This window comes from Mesoplodon mirus (assembly GCF_964341445.2).
Source record: "Mesoplodon mirus genome assembly, chromosome: 12".
Taxonomy (NCBI): Eukaryota; Metazoa; Chordata; class Mammalia; order Artiodactyla; family Ziphiidae; genus Mesoplodon; species Mesoplodon mirus.
The window spans coordinates 13,187,293-13,207,497 of NC_138988.1; the positions used below are offsets into that span (position 1 = coordinate 13,187,293).

At 39.7% G+C, this 20,205-nt stretch overlaps 1 protein-coding gene across 7 annotated transcripts in view; it reads right to left on the bottom strand.

Annotated features, from left to right (window-relative positions):
* CNTN4 (contactin 4) overlaps positions 1–20,205 on the bottom strand; it is a 547,079-nt gene that overhangs the window by 122,629 nt on the left and 404,245 nt on the right. For all 7 annotated transcript variants that reach the window (XM_082637407.1, XM_082637404.1, XM_082637405.1 and 4 more), the window contains one exon: positions 11,029–11,179. In XM_082637407.1, coding sequence (XP_082493533.1) covers positions 11,029–11,179 — 151 coding nt within the window. The remainder of the gene's footprint in view (positions 1–11,028; positions 11,180–20,205) is intronic.

Genomic DNA, 20,205 nt, shown 5'->3' on the forward strand with positions numbered 1-20,205 from the left:
AACTCAAAATGGATTAAAGACCCAAATGTGAGGCCAGACACTATCAAACTCTTAGAAGAAAACATAGGCAGAACACTCTTTGACAGAAACCACAACAAGATCTTTTTTGACCCACCTCCTAGAGTAATGAAAATAAAAACAAAAATAAATAAATGGGACCTAGTTAAACGTAAAAGCTTTTGCACAGCAAAGGAAACCATAAACAAGACGAAAAGACAACCCTCAGAATGGGAGGAAACATTTGCAAATGAAGCAACTGACAAAGGATTGATCTCCAAAATATACAAGCAGCTCATGCAGCTCAATACCAAAAAAGCAAAAAACCCAATCAAAAAATGTGTGGAAGACCCAAATAGACATTTCTCCAAAAAAGACATACAGATGACCAACAAACACATGAAAAGATGCTCAACATCACTAATCATTAGAGAAATGCAAATCAAAACCACAATGAGGTATCACCTCACACTGGTCAGAATGGCCATCATCAAAAAATCTACAAACAATAAATGCTGGAGAGGGTGTGAAGAAAAGGGAATCCTCTTGCACTGCTGGTGGGAATGTAAATTGATACAGCCACTATGGAGAACAGTATGTAGGTTCCTTAAAAACTAAAAATAGAACTACCATATGACCCAGCAATCCCACTATGGGGCATATCCCCTGAGAAAACCATAATTCAAAAAGAGTCATGTACCCCAATGTTCACTGCAGCACTATTTACAATAGCCAGGACATGGAAGCAGCCTAAATGTTCATTGACAGATGAATGGATAAAGAAGATGTGGCACATATATACAATGGAATATTACTCAGCCATAAAAAGGAACAAAATTGAGTCATTTGTAGTGATGTGGATGAACCTAGAGTCTGTCATACAGAGTGAAGTCAAAAAGAGAAAAACAAATATCATATATTAGTGCATATATATGGAATCTAGAAAAATGATACTGATGAACCTATTTGTAGGGCAGGAAAAGAGATGCAGACGTAGAGAATGAACTTGTGGACACAGTGGGGGAAGGGGAGGGTGGGACGATTTGAGAGAGTAGCACTGACTTATATACACTACCATGTGTAAAATAGATAGCTAGTAGGAAACTGCTGTATAGCACAGAGCTCAGTGCTCTGTGACGACCTAGAGGGGTGGGATGGGGAGGGTGGAAGGGAAGCTCATGAGGGAGGGGATACAGGTACACATATAGCTGATTCACTCTGTTGTACAGCAGAAACTAACACAACCTTGTAAAGCAAATATACTCCAATAAAAAAATGACACCTGTAGAACCCTGTTTTAAATTATGTTCATAATCTCAAATGTGTCTTATACGGAGGAGGGGTGTGACAGATGTCTACTGAATTGAATATATCAGGGATGTGATGTGCGAAGTTTGATCTCGTGGAAGATCTGAGTGAGGGCTGGTTGCAAATAAACCAGTTAAGAGGTTAGTTTAACAGTTGCAAAGTCTATACAAGAGATAATAAGGGTAGAAACTAGGACAGGGGCAGAGGACTGACCGACAAAGAAACAATGAACGTGGGAGACAGCTAGAAGGATTTTACCAGGTGTTGCCTTTAGACTGGGGACCTTATTTTAAATACTTCCACATAAAAATTCAGTTCTCTTGCCAGCATATCCTGAGGCATAACCAATACTGCGAGCATATGAATAGAACAAGTGGCAGGTAGTCCCTGCCTGAATTTGGATACCACTTTAAATTCTGACCATAAAACAATATGACATAACTATACTGAGGTAGGAAAGGCTGGTGGCTGAGGGTTAAATTCATGGAGTCTCCACAGGACAGGGTCTGTGTACCATTACAGCCATTTAAAAACAAATGTCTCTAAACTCTTCTGCAACTGCTCTTCAGGGGAACTCAAAGCCATAACTATTTTATGCATGGCTCTAGGAGAGACAGACGGAAGGAATGGGGGAAAGTTCCAGGTCTGAACTGGAGAGCAGGATAAGCTCTGCCTATTTCCATGACTGCACATGCAAAATTTAAATGATATAGTACTGCCAGTAAGCAGGGCAACAGATTCTATCTAGAGCAATGATGCTCAAGTTGCTTTGATGTTGTTTTGCCTCCAAGACAGGATTTCCATTATTATGGAGATGAAGTGCCTCTAATTATTGCAATAACATAATTGTTCCCCAGGGCAGAATTCCTAATAACAGAGTTGTATGCCTCTGCAGCCCCTGTAAGAGATATCCTGAGGGCAGGTTTCTCATTAAGAGCACATATATAGACAGGCTGCCTCTAGAAGGGAAACAGAATGCCTGAAGCAATAAACTTTCCTTTCCACGCAAGGACTGCACCAGCCTTCTGGGCAAATACCTGCCATCACATTTGCTCTGCCTCCCAGACTGCCAGTGTCTTCAGACCAGAGTTTCATACCTTATAGACAACATGGAGTTTTGCTGCCCTGTGCTGGGATTTTCCTCCACGTTTTACATGCATTTCAACTCTCCCAAAGGCCTTTGGGAAGAGAGGCAAATTAGAGCCATGATCTAATTTCACCTTGGATGAAGACTTCAATGTCTCTAGACAAGACATATGCATTTTATTCCTATTTGGGTTGAACAGTCTCATAGGATGTTAGACTTGCTCTGATTATACCGTGGGGTCAGGCAAACATAAACATATATTTCAGTCTGGGAAGGAATGCCTAAGAATATGGATAATAATACCATTTTATTGTCTTCAGAATGTGTCCACTGTGGCCTCAGCGTGCTCGCCCAAGGTGATGTTAAGGTTCCTAGGTCCAGCACTCATTTTTGAGCCATTATTTTGTCGGACCGCTTGGAAGCACCAAGCGCTTGCTCCTTCTTGAAACTTTCTGCTCCCTTGGTTTCTGTTTACTACGTTCTCCTGGTTGTTCCCCCACGTCTCTGAATTCCCACTCCAGTCCTCCCAGTGGCCTCTGCTCCCACCCATTCTTTGCATGTGGCCGTTCCTCAAGGTTCCTTCCTTTGATTCACAGGTGTTCTCATTCTACAAAACTCTCTCTGGATTCACTTCTCCACTCCATGGCTTCTTATCTACTGGTGACATCTAGGTCTCTGTCTTTACTCTCCTCAACTCAGACCCATAGTTCCTGTTAGACATTCACTCACTGAAAACTTACTCTATACCAGGCATTGTCCTAGATGCTAGTGTTACAGAATTGGACAAAACACAACGGGCTCCATGTAACCGTGATGGTCCTTCAAAGTAGAAGAGAGAAGCAGAAGAGGAGGTTGAAGTGCTGTGTTGTGAGAACTCGACTGGACTGCACTTGACTTTGTTAGCTCTACACCACGTGCCAAGGAATGCAGGTGACCTCTAGAAAGCCAGACACCGCGTCTCCCCTAGAACCTCCAGGAGGAACACGTGACTTTAGCTCAAGAGGAACCATTTCAGACTTATGACCTCCAGGGCTGTATGATATTAAATTTGTATTGTTTAAGCCACACACACACACACACCCCACACACATGTCTCTGTTTTCATGGAATTTACATTATGATTAAATGGAGGATGGAGAAAACAGATAATAAAACAAAAAAGCAAATATGCAGCATGTTATATGGTGATAAGAACTATGGAAAATATAAAGCATGGAAAGAGGATGGGGGCGGTGTTTACAATTTGAAATAGGTTAGTTGGGAAAAGGCTTTGCTGAGAAGGTGGCACTGAATGGGAATTCCAATCTGAATGTGACCTCGCCACTTACAGGCACCTCAGATTTAACGTGTTAATACTAATGTCTTTATTTTCCCCTCTCAAACTTGTTTTTTCTCTACTCAGTATTGTGGTAAATGGCACTGCCATCTACCAGCTGCTCAAGTTAGAATCCTAGGAGTCATTTTCTTTTTTGCTTCCTTCTTTCAAAAATCTTTCTACTTAAATTTAAATTCTACTCTTTAATAGCTCATCTATCTGTCTTCTCTCCTATACTCTCAGAAGACTGACATCATTGAAGTCCTTTTGATTTCTGTCCCAGCCTACTGCCTGCAACTGGTCTCTGTACCTGCCAAATCTTCTTCTACTCTGATTCTTTCTCCATGTCATGGGCAGAGCAACCTTTCTGCAGCACTTGTATGACTGTGCACTCCCTTGCATAAAATCCTTCAATTCTCTCCCAGAATTCAAGTCTAAACTCTACAGACATAAAATTCAAGGCTTCCACAATCTATTGTTGGCCTACCTTTTCCAATGTTCCATCTTAATATATCACCTTTATAACATACACCCTAGGATTATTGAAAAACATATTGCTATTTTGCTACTGAGCCCCCTGCACTGTTCTAAGAGCATCTTTTTTAAAAATAAATTTATTTATTTATTTTTGGTTGTGTTGGGTCTCTGTTGCTGCACTTGGGCTTTCTCTAGTTTTGGCGAGTGGGGCTATTCTTTGTTGCGGTGCACAGGCTTCTCATTGCGGTGGTTTCTCTTGTTGCAGAGCATGGGCTCTAGGCACGCAGGCTTCAGTAGTTGTGGCACGTGGGCTCAGTAGTTGTGGCTTGGGGGCTCTAGAGTGCAGGCTCAGTAGTTGTGGCACACGGGCTTAGTTGCTCCGTGGCATGTAGAATCTTCCCAGACTAGGGCTCGAACCTGTGTCCCCTGCATTGCCAGGTTGATTCTTAACCACTGCACCAGCAGGGAAGTCCTCTAAGAGCATCTTGAGGGCTGGGTTTATGTCTCCGCTTTCTCTCTGTCCTCAGTGCCAAGCAAAGGGCTTAGCATGTGGCAAGCATCCAATGAATGTTTCGTTCATTGATCAAAATTTGTGTTGGCTAGTTTGACAAAATAGTCCTGCTGCTGTTCTGAAACCATGCCTGTGACATGCAGGCTGTAAGTTTCAGATTCTTTTCGGAAACATTCAGCAGCATATCTCTACTTAGTTATTATCCATTAGCTTGATATAATGTATTAGCCTAATGTCTAAAAGGAAGCAGAGAACTTCTCAAGGATGAGTAAGAATAAGAAATCATTATTCACACATTGTTAACTAGAATAACATTTCACTCATTTCTTCAGCTTCAGTGAGAAGCAAAATATTTTCTCTAAGTGAATTTTCCAGACAACTAGATTTACCCCTTTAAGCACTAAGTTAATTTTTAAAAATAATCACTGGGAGGGAGTGGTCTTTCTATGATGTACACTCACCTGCCTTACTAATCTAAGCTCACTGAAGATAATTTTTCCTCTTTAGGGACATAATAAAACAATAATTGTCATTGTTTGCTACAGAGATAAAGAAAGATATTTATTCCCTTATTAATACTGCTTTAATTCCAAATAGCAGATTTAATTCTGGCTTTCAGAAAGACATTGAAAGAAATGCTTAAGACAGTGAGAGGATGCCAAATAATGTCATATGAAGATGATCAGGGACATTTGGGCTTGGAAAAGAATTGAAAGAGGACTTGAGAATAGCTTGTTAGAATACAAGGGGAAGAGGGGTGGTGGAAAAGAATTAGATTGTTTAGTATAACTTTAGAGTGGAAATTACAAGGATATTGGTTATAAAGAAATAATCTAACAATTAGTTAGGTCTCCATCTTAGACGTAGCCAGGGAAGGTGAGGGTCCAGCCATTGTGGGGATCCCTGTCCTGGAATGGAGGCTAGGCTCCATGACTAGAGTAGGAATTTGACATTACTGCCTGCCTAGCATCCATTTATTCTTTTTCTGGTTGTAGGACCCTACATTTCTTTGGAGAAACCCCTGTCCCATTCTCAGTCCATGAGGTCTGAGGTGGCGCTTCTCCAAGGGCCTCGTAGGATAAGCACACGATCATGTGCTTCTAATCAGTGCATCATACCCCCTTGAATGTTACTGGTTCAGGGAAGATCACTGACCAAGGCAGGTTTATTCAATTTCATGAACACCTATTCTGGAACTGTTAGAAGAGAGGGCAAGCATGGTGCTGCTGGCAGCCATCCTACCACCAGGAGAGGACAACCCATCAGAAAATGGAGCTAACAAAGAGGAAGGCACTGGTGAGAGACGAAGAGAGCCATCCAGTCCTGATGTCAACGTGTAAGCACCTGAACCTGGTTACACCTCAAGTCACAGCCCATCCCTGGTCTTCTTAAATGTGGAGCCAATGAATTCCCTTTTGTACTGAAGCCAGCTCTGAGTTGGGTTTCTGTCACTTGCAATCAAGAGTCCATCCAGGTTGGTTTAATGGTTCCCTATAATTCTAGGAGCCTAGGTTTTTATTAATGATTCTGTTATTTCTATATTTTGATGTTTTTGTTTGTAATAGATCAACTTCAACCTCATCTGTCTCAAATGCCTTCTGTCTAGAAACTGAAAGTAAACAAAATTATCAACTTTATTCAGTTAGTTGGCTTAATTGTTCAATTAGTCCAAATGATGCCACTGCTTTGGTGGCAACTAGAGGCCTCTCCTGAGAAGTAAAGTACTTGCACCTTTGTGACAAGTCTTCCCTGTTTTAAATGTCTGCTATTGCCTACACTCCGATTGCTGGATAAATATACAAGAAAACAAGAAATGATTTATGTTTATGGCTATTCTGCCTACACAATAGCAAAGCTATAAAAATTGAAGATTCAGTCTTTCATTTAGATGATTGGTTTAATATAGATAAGGCCAGTGTAAATATGATTTAAATTTCTAAAGCCTTGAAAAACCAAAGTAAGGATATACAAACATATTTTAAAAATTGCTCACATGTTAACATTAAATCAGTATTTTTGAATCCATACCCACTGAGATAATTATAATACCACCATATAAGATCAAAATGTAAACATTTAAAAATGTTGCTTCTTATACTTTTATTGTAAACTCATTTGTAGGCAGTTGATTAGTTAAATTTGAAATTAAAAATCACTTAAGTAGCATTTGGCAAAGTCAAAACATAAGCTCTAGGGAGAACATTAATAAAAAGTGGTGCTTGATCACAAATTTTGCTCCACTGAAACTTGGTTTATATCGATATTTTGTAATTGAGATGAATAATCTTTTATTCAAATGTTAAAGGCCATCATTAAGAAGTCTACAAGTAACAAATGTTGGAGAGAGTGTGGAGAAAAGGGAACCCTCTTGCATTGTTGGGAATGTAAATTGGTGCAGCCACTATGAAAAACATTATGGAAGTTCCTCAAAAAACCAAAAATAGAGTTGCCATATGATCCAGCAACCCCACTCCTGGGCATATACCCAGACAAAACTATAATTCGAAAAGATACATGAACCCCCTATGTTCATAGCAGCACTATTCACAATAAATAGCCAAGACATGGAAACAACCTAAATGTCCATTGACAGATGAACGGATAAAGAAGACGTGGTACATATATACAATGGAATACTAATCAGCCATAAAAAAAGAATGAAATAATGCCATTTGCAGCAACAAGGATGGACCTAGAGATTATTATACTAAGTGAAGTAAGTCAGAAAGAGAAAGACAAATACCATATGATATCACTTATATGTGAAATCTAAAAATACGATACAAATCAACATATCTATGAAACAAAAACAGACTCACAGACATAGAGAACAGACTTGTGGTTGCCAAGGGGGAGGGGAGAGTGGGGGAAGGATGGATTGGGAGTTTGGGATTAGCAGATGCAATCTATTATATACAGGATAGATAAACAACAAGGTCCTACTGTACAGCACAGGGAACTATATTCAATATCCTGTGATAAACCATAATGGAAAACAATATGAAAAAGAATATATATACGTATAACTGAGCCGCTCTGCTGTACAGCAGAAATTAACACAACATTGTAATCAACAATACTTCAATAAAATTTTAAAACATCTTTTATTCAAATGTTACTGCCTTTTGATTCTTAGGATCCCACATCTCAAAAAAGAATTAGGGCTAACAAGTCAGTATATTAGAAAGTATTACTCAACACTGGACACAGTCAAAGAATTTTTCCTTTTGTGTTGTTCTAACAATGTCAATCCTTTCCTAAAATAGGAACTCTAAAATTTTTCATTTCTGAATTCTACATATGATTGCTTTTGTTCACTTATCCACTTAATTATGCTTCTCCTTTATCACAAAAAAAGAGGAAAATGGTGGAATTTCCTCTCTGCCAATGAGAAAATAATGGTAATATCTTTCTTATTTTTTACACTTTTCAGAAATTACAGGATGTTCAGCTGAGATTATGTCTTTCTCGTAACTTAAAAACCAGCAGCCCAGGGCCTCCCTGGTGGCGCAGTGGTTGAGAGTCCGCCTGCCGATGCAGGGGATACGGGTTCGTGCCCCGGTCTGGGAGGATCCCATATGCCGCGGAGCGGCTGGGCCCGTGAGCCATGGCCGCTGGGCCTGCGCGTCCGGAGCCTGTGCTCCGCAACGGGGGAGGCCACGGCAGTGAGAGGCCCGCATACCGCAAAAAAAAAAAAAAAAAAAAAAAAAAAAAAAAAAAAAAAAAAACCAGCAGCCCATGGAGTAAAGTTGGTCCATGGATGTGTGGACCATATTGTACTAACATTAAAATTTTAAAAAGGTGCTGATGATTAAAAATTAAGATAGTTCAAATTAAATTCCTTATTTCTAGTTTCCCTTGAAAAATGAGATGGTGGGGAGGCAACGGACCTGCATCTCCATTTGGTGGCAAAAATATGCTAGAATTGAGTGGCAGATGTCTCCCTTGGATGGGGCACATACTGAAGTCCCCACCATTCCCCTTTCAATTACACCTGGCCAGCTTTTGGATTCATTTACATTAGGGAAATCAACCTATCTGTTTAATACATTGTGAGCGAGGTAGCAGGGAGAAATAAAACTGTGAGAACACAGCACCCATGGAGAGAAAAAGTGCTAATACTGATAGTTTGGGTCATGCCTGGTGACACTGGAGGTGGAGGTGATAAATACCAAGACTTGAGCAATGATGGGGAGTTCCCTCGCTTTAAAGATACCTTTAGTGCCACATAAATATTGAAGTAATATTTGAACCCCATTAATCAAGTCAGAAAAAAAAACAAAAATTGGAGAGAGATAAGCTTTGTGGTAAGCTAAATGGTAGAAACAGTCAATTAAATTCACTTATTAAAAATAATTCTTGATAGTGATATATCATTTTCCCAAAGTTAATTTAATCAACTTATAGCAATGATTAAGTTATAGCAGTGGTAAACAATCATTAATACTGTTCAAAATGTTAGGCTGTCCCTTTTCTTCTAGGCACATAGTAAGACTGGATTTCCCTGCTGGGTTGAATTTGGGCAGAGCCATGCGACTTGGTTTGGTCACTGAAACATGAGTGAAAAAGAAGTGTTTCACTTCTGGGCAGAAGCTTTAAGAGCCCATGCATGTTTAGCCACCCTCTTTCTTCTGCAATTCGAATGTTCCAGAGAGTGCTATTCTACCAGTCTATACTTTAGAGGGCAGCAAAGCCCCCAGCAGACCCCTGGTGTGCGTGCAGTGTGGATGAGAAATTTCCTTTTGTTGTTTTAAGACACTGCAGGCTGCTTGTGACAGTGGCAAAGCTTATTTGCCTCTCCTGGATTTTGATCTACCATGTTGCTAGAGCTTCATTCATTCACGTTTTTTTTTTTTTTTTTTCCAGAATGTGGGCCTCTCACTGTTGTGGCCTCTCCCGTTGTGGAGCACAGGCTCCGGACGCGCAGGCTCAGCAGCCATGGCTCACTGGCCCAGCCGCTCTGCGGCATGCGGGATCTTCCTGGACCGGGGCACGAACCCGTGTCCCCTGCATTGGCAGGCGGACTCTCAACCACTGCACCACAAGGGAAGCCCCATTCACGGTTTTTGACATGTCTGTCTCGTATCCATATTATGAAAAAAAATTTTTTTTTCTTTATATCATGGTTATATTAAAACTTTAAAAATGCAGCCTTAATCTAAGCAATACATGTGGTACATAAAATAAGAAACTGTGCTCTCAAGTTCCAACTTTGGCTCCAGATTTAAATGCCATGCCAATAATTTGTAAACTATACTGCTTTCTTGATATGATAGAAATCAGAGAGAGATGTATATTACAAATTTAATATATGTGAATACACCATCTATAAACCATATCAGGTTTGTTTGCAAAAATCATTAATAAGGACAACATCATCAGTGCAATGATCTACTTTGCATATGCAAATCCAAAGGTGTACAGGTATAAAGTTGATACATACACATTTTTACAGCCTTCCCCAATTGCATCTTTGAGTACTTGACCTTTAGCATCCATGAAAATCGTTATGTATAGAGCTGGTAAATGTGATCTGATGTGGGACATGGACTCATGTGCAATTATCATTTTCCAACAGATTGAGTAGATTACGGAAAGGGGTGGGGAATATATTTTATGGAGGTGACGGCCAAGAAAAGGTCTTAAGAGATACCTGCCATCTGTCACAATGTGACCTAAAACCCCAACAACCCCTGTAATTACACTGTATAAACAACATGCCTTCTAAACGTAATTCCCTTATAATAGGAAACACAGGTGACGAGTTTAGATATCAGAAAGAAAAAAAAAAACTTTTCAAAAAAAGTTTCTTTTTGGAACTCTGTTTCACAAAGCCATGATTAAAATGATCAAAACCATCCTATTTGAGAATGAGTTTTGGAATTAGAGACATTTAGCTCCAAAAAAGGAGAGACTAACAAGAGACATACTAGCCACTGCCAAATATCTGAGGGGTTGTCATCACAAAGAAGAACTGGATTTACTTGTTTATACAAAAAGGAGTAGGATGGAGAAAAGTGGGCAAACCTACAAAAATAAATCTTAGGCTAAAATAAAGAAAGATTATTTCTAGTTGCTCATCTTTGGGCAGCTCCAACAGCCTTCAGGAGGGATCATGTGACCTCTCTGTGCAGGAAGGGCTTTCTAGAATCTTAATATCAAGAAGGATTATAAAGACCAACTAATTTACCACCCTTTTCCAAAGCTTCAGTTCTTTGATTAACAGTTAGTTCACGAACAGCAGAGATTAAATTCTTCCCTCTAGGACTATTAATAACAGACTTATAAATTATTGCAGGTTAATCAAATATTAAAAATATTTCAAGATAATACCTTTCATTTTCTCTTAATATGTCTCTTCCTTTCTTCCAGGTGTAGGCAGGTTTCGGAGAGGCTTTCGGCTTACACTCAATGACAACTTCACCTCCCACTTTGACAAGAGTTACTCTTTTTAAGAGGGCTCTTGAAAAATCTGGGCCCACAGCTGGAAGAGAATATAGAAAATAGAATAATGAATTATTATGGAAGAAAAAACCCACTAGATCATTCTTTATAGCTTTTTTCTTTCTGTAATGGACTTATTGCTGTCTTGGGCATCAAAGGGAGGATGCTACTTTTTTTTCTGAAGTAAAGGGAGTAGCACTGGAAGTTTTGATAGATTATGAAAAGTTGAGCTGTAATTTGTATATGGTAAAATATACCAGCTGCAAGTGCATACAGCTTGATGCATTTGGTATACTCCAACATGAAGATCAAAATACAGAACCTTCTATCACCTTATTGAGTGATTCTTTAAAAAAAATGATTCCATGTTCAAATGAAGATAAATTTAAAAATTTCAGGGAAGCAAAAGGGAGAGACAAAACAAAAACCCATAAGGTATTTTTCTGATTGTGTAGACTAAAGCTTTCCTTCATTGATAGTTACCACCTCTGCTCTTTTCCATAGCACTCTGTGCATGTCTCCATCAGAAGATGTGCTGAAATGTCTATAGCATCACCATGTGTAAAGCTTCTCCTTAAAATCAACGACTTGGTTCAGATTTCCACTACTACTGCCCAGTGCAATGCTTGGTTCTTGCTGGATAAACTGTGACTTGCTCTTACAAAACTCTACTCCATCCTCACTTCCAGTATTCTAAAAATTCACTCATGTTGACATCAAATATGTAGTTATGGGGATATAATATTAAATAATTCTTTCTTTCCTAAAACAAAAGATATACATCTGTGTCCTTACAGAAATATAGAAGGGGCCTTTCTGAAAAATCTCTATTTTCTTCTGCATTTATTGAATTAACACGTTTTAGGATATGCTGTGAGCACAGATTCATCTCCTGGAATCTTAATTTTATCGTATTTAAAATCCCTAACTCACTGCCATTTGACCCGATGGAATTTAAGATTTCATACCATGCTGAATGTGAAATTTAAATGCTAACCACAAATTACTTAAAAGAGGACAGGTAGTGAGTGTGTATTATGTAGGTGGGGAGGACGGGGGTCAGTTTTTTTAAACGTACTCAAGCCATAAGCTGGTGATTAAAAAAAATAAAAGCAGGCTTCAGCAGAAGCAAGGTAAACCTTTATTAAGTGCTTTTGTCATGGAAATACTTTCAGTGTCTAGAAAGAAAGAAAGATGGAAAGGTTACTTTTTAATGGGGTGATGCAATGTACACATGGGGCTGGTTTTACTATGTGAAGGTTAAAGTAAATAAATGAATCTAGCAGGCAATTGATACTTCAATCTGTGCTCCTTGGATTCATGAGGGGAATCTATAGTTCAAAGAGTAATTCCATAATGATAAATGAAATTAATAAGTAGAGTGCAAGTACAAATGTTTTTGCTGTAATTAGATAAATGCATTCCTTGTATGATCTGCAAAATCACATAATAAAAATTATAGGGTTCTCAAAAAGATAAGGTCAGGACAGACGTACTCGATATTTATGTAACAGGAATGCTAACAAAAACAATAAACATTCTAGTAAATATGTTAGCATGACTAAAAAGACAGATTAAATTCCTAATAGATAAATACTACAAAAAATACAGGACTTTAGTGTGTGTGTGAATGAAGACAGCTTGATGAAACAAGGAAGCTGGAAGAGAGAAGAGTTGAGATTGGTAAAGTATAAAACAAGTACAAAGTGCAGAAGAGAACCACACTCTGAACATCGCTATGTTAGAGTACGTGACCAAACTCAGTCAAGAGGAAAATGTGGGCTGAATGGGAGTCACGGTCAATGTGCTTTTTGCCTTGGCTAGCTGTGTTGACCTGAGTTAGTGGGCCTTGTGCTCGGTTGCTGGAACTAGTGACATACATGGACAAAGCCAGCATCTGCTATACTGACCTCATTTGCCACTCCCACACATGCTAATTTCAACACAGAGAAGTTACTGTTTTTTTTTCTTTTTGGCCTCACCGCATGGCATGCGGGATCTTAGTTCCCCGACCAGGGATGGAATCTGTGCCCCCCTGCAGTGGAAGCACGGAGTCTTAACTACTGGACCACCAGGGAAGTCCCACAGAAAGGTTCTTGTAGCAGAATAGACTCACTCCCACCTTATGGAAACACCTGAACTGACACATTAATGTAAAAAAAAAAAAATCAAGTTTCTAGAACATTTTAAAAAAGGGTATTGTGTGAAATAGTTACAAATCTGTAACATATAAAAATCCCTTCTTAAAACTATATCTTTCTACACACATTTTTATCACTTTAGGCAGACATTTTTCATCTGTTCAACAGGAATTCTGCAGTTGCATTTAAATGAGTTACATAAATCAAACCATGCACAACACATGGGTGTATTTGTCAAAAAACTATGTATTGCATTTATGCTTTGAAATAGCACGATATCAGCCACGCAGAAGGCAGAAAACACACATTCCAATGTCAAAAGAATTTGTACTGTACTATGTATGTGCATATTATCTTTTGGATATCCTAGAGAAAGACTGCCTTTGAATGTCTTTCACTAATAAAAATGGAATTATAAATTTAAATCTTTTCTCTTTGTCTACTTCGTTTGCTTAATTTATTTCTAGTGTTATCAAACTCTGCAAATCTATCAGTTGCCACCATAAGCTGCAATGCTTCCTAGGGCAAAATTGTTAGACCTTCATCTGTTTTTGAATACTTGATCCATTAATGGATGTCTTAATACTCTGCCATTTTGTGATCATCTTTCACACTTGAGATACCCTAAAGCTTGTGGGATGACGCTCTTTCATGTCTGTACCTTATATTTATTCTGATTACTAACCAGGAAGGTTAGTAATCAGGAGAGGAGAGGCTTGAAGGCAAAGTAAAAGGACCCTGTTAATTTGACATTCACAGAGAATCAGGTTTTAAAAGTTATTGGTAAGGTCCCAACAGGGCACTGTTAGAATCCAACCTTTGGTGGCACTGGAAAAAGTGAGTGCACTTTGAAGGTGAGATTTCAGTGGGTTCCTAGTAGTTCAGAAAAGATAAAACCAATTGTCAAATTACCCACTTGAGCCTGAGAGTAGCACCAATCCTGGGAGATCCTCTTTTGCTAAATCTAATACACTTCAAGGACAATATTTCTTACATGGGCGACTAGGGGGCACTGCTCACCCAGTATTGGAATAATCCATACTACAGGACCACTTCCCTGTGGGAAATCAACTTTTTATTATTTATCAATGATCTTTAATTCATTAACATTACATTACCTAGGAGAAGCATCATCCGGCTGAGAGAAGTCTTCTATGCAATTCTCAACTGTTTGTTTTTACTTAATTAAATGGTTCTTGGTCACATGTCAAGGGTATTTTAAGTGGCCAACAGAACCCTTGAAAACTGAAGTTGTGCCTTAGGATCATTTCTCAAGAGAGATAGTAAGAATGATAACTCCTTAATGGGATGTGCAGTGGCAGTCCCATCTGGGAGATAGATGGGTGTGATGTGTTACTCTATTATTGAAGGGGAAAGGATTAATTCTGTGTGCCTGTTCTATCATAGTCTGTAGACACAACACTGGGAACACTGCCAGTTGATGGAGACCATTAAGGATGGCTCTTTTAGAAGTTCAGAATTTCATATTATTTTAACTTTTATTTATTATCTTTATTACCTCATCATTCCATAAAAATAAACCCAGAGTACATATATTCATTCAAGTATTTCCACCACTGAAGAGATAGTGCTGGTATCAGATACTAAAACCCCAAACTTCTCCTGGTTGCTGGGTAGGTAACTAGAAAGCTGGCTATACTGGAAATATTCTTCTTTCTAGGTCCATCATTTCAGAATGGCTGATGCAAAATCAGCCTCTCTGATTTGGGATGATATTCACAAGGAGACTGTCAAGAAATGCTGAAGTAAGAGTTTTCTGTTCTAACATCAACATTATGTGTCCCTTCTAAGTCTCTAATACTCTGCCCTGCTGGTTTTGGTCTAATTCACTGAACGTCCCGTTTCCCCAGGGCTCCTCCTACCATGGTAGCTCTTGTTGATGGGCTCCTGCTCTTTCGGGGAAGTTATTATAAAACCAAACAAATAATATTTACAGTCACAAGGTTGCTTTGCAGATTAAAAAAAAAAAACATGTATTGTACATATAGTACTTAGCTCAATATTGTCCCAGAGTAAGTCCTTTATACCAACTCTTCCCCGCTACTATTTCTACTATCACCACCACCATTTTTAGAGCATTTTAAGTTTTGTTTGAAAACAGAAAAAAAACTTTTTATTTTGAAATAATTATAGATTCATAGGAAGTTGCAAAGATAGTACAGAGAGGTCCTGTGTATCCTTTACTCAGGTTCTCTCAGTGGTTACAGCTTATGTGAGCATAGTACAACATCAAAACAAGGAAATTGATCATGGGTACAGGGTGTAGAGTTCTATGTTATTTTATGAAATACTTCGATGTTTGTACCTTCCACTGAAATAAAGATACAGAATGCTTCCATCACCACAAAGCTCTCTCTCATGCTACCCTTTTAGAGGCACATCCAACCCCCTCCTGTCTGTCCTCTCCCTATGCCTAGAACCCACCATTCTGTTCTGAAACTCTATAGTTTTGAGAATATATATATATATATATATATATATAAAATCATACATTATATGATCTTATGGGATTTCTTTTTTTCTGTCAGCATAATGCTCTTGAGATCCACCCAGGTTGCTAGGTGAGTTCTTACTATTGCTGAGTAGTCAGTCATATCTTATATCTTACCCATCCTGGTATGTATGAGAAATTCATCTTTACTGTTGGCATTTCAGGCACTATGATAACTGACAAATGCTTTTAAGCACAGGAACCATTTCAGGATCTTTCAACACTTTCTCTGTCCACAAGTAGCATGCAGATTAGCCCTTTTTTCTTTTTATAAAGGTTTGAACGCCAAAAATTAATTGTGTAGACATAGGTGGAATCTTTCTTATTCAAAGAAAAAGATTTTAAAGCCATTTTAGAACGTCATTTCTTATACAATAATTAACATGTTGATTGAAAATCATTCTTACATGTTTTAAAAGCTTTAGCTGCTAAACCCCTATTAACCTCCCTTGAGTTACCCTATCTGTATGACGATCATAAGACAGTATGCATTTTTAAATATCTGGAAGCACTTGACCTTGCTATATCAGTCCAAATTAGTGACATTCCATTATACTTGGCACAATGTCCTAAACACTCACACATATTTGTGTCCTTGGTTAAACAAGTAGTGTATGGCAGTACAATGCCACATTTGATTACGAGTAACTTTGTCATGAGATCGAAATCTTTGTTGAATTTTATTTATTTAAAAAAATTTTTTTTGGCTGTGTTGGGTCTGTTGCTGCGCGTGGGCTTTTTCCTCCAGTTGTGGTGAGCAGGGGCACTACTCTTCATTGTGGTATGCAGGCTTCTCATTGCAGTGGCTTCTCTTGTTGCGGAGCACGGGCTCTAGGCGTGCGGGCTCAGTAGTTGTGGCGCGCGGGCTTAGTTGCTCCGCAGCATGTGGGATCCTCCCAGACAAGGCCACGAACCTGTGTCCCCTGCATTGGTAGGCGGATTCTTAACCACTGCGCCAGCAGGGAAGCCTCTATTTGTTGACTTAACAGAAGAGGGTAATTAGACTGTGAGAGTTCTGGAATTCCAGTGGTTAAGAAATGGTAGTACTTGTTATTAGCAATTACTAGCTCATCAGTTCCTTGAAGGCAGAAACTATGAATTATGGATCTTGGACTTAGCACAGTCCTTGGTACGAAGTAGATGTTCGATCAGTATGTGCTGAATTAATGTGTGTTGTAGGAGAAAACTCAGGAATTAAGTTCCAAACAGGAAATTCCCTTCTCATGATGCTTTGGCTGGATATCACAGCCCTGTCTTTTATCCAAGTGGGGCTGTAAATGGTTTCTTGAACTTCCTGGCTTGTGTATAGGACACTCTGTCCTCTCTGGACGTCAGTCAAATGAAGCAGAATTACCCAAGAAACAATCTGGGCTGTTGATACGGTTGTCCCTTGGCATCTGCTATCCACAGGGAGACTGGCTCCAGGACCCTGAAGGTACCCAAATCCGCAGATACTATAGTCCCTCATTTGAATAGCATAGTGCAAGGAATACAGCCAGCTCCCCATAACTGGCGGATGCAGAGTGCTGGCTGTATTCTCACACCACGTGAACTGGTGTGATGGTAGATGTTTAACAACTGGCTCTCCAAGCAAAACAAAACACCAAAGAACTTGGTTTCCGGTGCTTGCCAATTTCTGTGGTCTAAATACTCCCATTAGGGCTGAGCTCAGGCTACCAACAAGAAGTCACTGAACGCTGGACTGAGAAGGATACATCAACTCAGCTCCTGCCGATATGAACTAGCTCCAGCATATAATATCCTTTCCCTGCTTCCCTAAAGCACATACTTAGGAGAAGGGCACAGGGCAAGTGGGCCCTGGGAGTTCAGCTTTCCCCAGATTTGGGTCTTTCTCTGAGGCAACACACGACTGTCTCCCCTTTCCTCCCGGGTACTCCCTGACAATCCAGTGGTGAGAAGACGGGAACTTCAGTTCCCTTCCAATTCCTTTGACTGGTTCACTCCGTTTAAAGAATCTGTATCCTGGGGCTTCCCTGGTGGCGCAGTGGTTGAGAGTCCGCTTACCAATGCAGGGGAAACGGGTTCATGCCCCGGTCCGGGAAGATCCCACATGCCTAGAGAGGCTGGGCCCGTGAGCCATGGCCGCTGAGCCTGCGCGTCCGGAGCCTGTGCTCCGCAACGGGAGAGGCCACAACAGTGAGAGGTCCACGTACCGCAAAAAAAAAAAAAAAAAAAAAAAAAGAATATGTATCCTGACACTTCATGAGTAACAATAACACAGCAGTTTTAAGGGCTTCAGCTACACGTGCCCTGACCTAGACATGCAGGCTCAAGAGAAACATACTGCAATGTGGACAAGCGATGTTTAAATAGCCCAGCAGTGACTGATCTCTTGCTTATCATGTTCCTTCAATAAGGCACTTAACTGAAGGAGTTTTTTGCTTTGTTTTTTGGTTGCTTTTTTTTTTTTGCCTTTGCACTATGCTTATTTTCAACCACATTCAAAAGGCTTTATTAAAAGCAACATGCCTCATACTAAGTACAAATGAATTTCTTCAGGAGCCTAGAAGAGCCAATGTCTGTTAATGTTGGGAAAAAAAAAGCTGGAATGTTGTTGGTACAAACGCTCTGTTTCTAGAAGAAATTGTCTCACATGATTAATAGAGCTTTTGTCAATACTAGGTTTAATCATGGAAGCACAGATTAATTGGAAGTAGAGTGGTTATACCAACAAATCATTATTCCTCCCTCCAACTCCTACTTGCTTTTACAAGTTAGCTACTCTGCTGGGATGGCTTAAGACTGGATAACAAAGGGTTCTATAGAGCAGATCTTAGATGGGGCACCTAAATTTAACTGATCATAAGAATCACCTGGGGCTTCCCTGGTGGCGCAGTGGTTGAGAGTCCGCCTGATGATGCAGGGGACACGGGTTCGTGCCCCGGTCCGGGAAGATCCCACATGCTGCAGAGCGGCTAGGCCTGTGAGCCATGGCCGCTGAGCCTGTGTGTCCAGAGCCTGTGCTCCGCAACGGGAGAGGCCACAACAGTGAGAGCCCCGCGTACCGCAAAAAAAAAAAAAAAAAAAAGAATCACTTGGAGGTCCTCCTCAACTCTACCCACCATGAAAGGGGGCCTGAGAATTTAAATTTTACTATTTTTGCCACTAAAACAGTGATCCTCAGAACAGAAGCATTGGTGATCACCTGGGAGCTTGTTAAAAATGCAGACTCTCAGGCCCCACCCCAGATCTGAAATCAGAATCTGAATTTAACAAGACCCTCAAGTAGTTTAAAAATGCATCAAGGTTTGAAACTCACTGCTAAATCTTTGTGAACACCAATTCTAACACTCCCTGGGTCAGGCTACTAAAAGAGAATCAATTTGTTGCCAGAAAGTAGTGGAGAGAAAAAATATTTCATTTATTTATTTATTCAGTAATTCACAGAGACTTGCAGCAGATAATGATAAAAGACATAAAGTAATAAATACATCTAAAATATGGCTGAGGTCAAACATAGGAAAGGTAGGAAACTATCTTACTAGACTTAGTACTGTAAAGTGAGCTACTATGAAGCCAAAACAGACAAGTCAATGTGATGGGCAGAGGGAAAAAGAATATATTTCTTTCTAACTAATAAAAAACAAAGACAAAAAACCAAACCAAACCAAACTATATAATTTTTTAGAAGACAAACTTTCCTCCTGATTCTACACCTTAACAATTTATTGGAAATCCCTTTATGTAAAGGACTAAGGACTTTGGAATGGATAATGCCTTCATAGCACTTTTACAGAAAACTCAGACTTCGGTGGAAGCATAGTACATCAGGCCCTCAGTATACATAGCTTCCGAAATCTACAGTTGGTTGAATCCAACAAAAATGAATTTGCAGATACAGTGGGCCAACAGTACATGGGATTAAGACTCAGTGATGCCTTGGGCTGCATTCCTGAGTTATATTTTAAACTCTAACTCACGGAAGGCATTTCTTTGGGGGAAATGACATAAGGAATTGTCATAATATTTATCCTTCAGATTTCAAAGTCTCCCTTCAGTTGGCTTTAAGCCACTGAAGGGAGACGCCAAGAACATCTAAGTATAATCCTCACATGGCAGCCAAAGTCACTCTGTGGGCCTAATTCTAACTCACCATCTTGGTAAAATGGGTCCTTTAAGACATGGTTGGAATCTCTGATGCTTGATATTTCTCTTCTGCAGAAGGACTTCAGTTTCAGAGTCCTGATCCAAATCAGAAGGTTTGCCAGGTAGACCATATTCAACTTAAACAAACAACAACAACAACAAAAAACCCTCTGTTCAGGCTAGATTTCCTATTTTAGGATCGTGGTTTTCCAAGTGCAGTGTTGGACTGGCAGCATCGGCATCACCTGAGAACTTGTTAGAAATAAACATCCTCAGGCACCACCCCAGAAGTACTGTGTCAGAAAC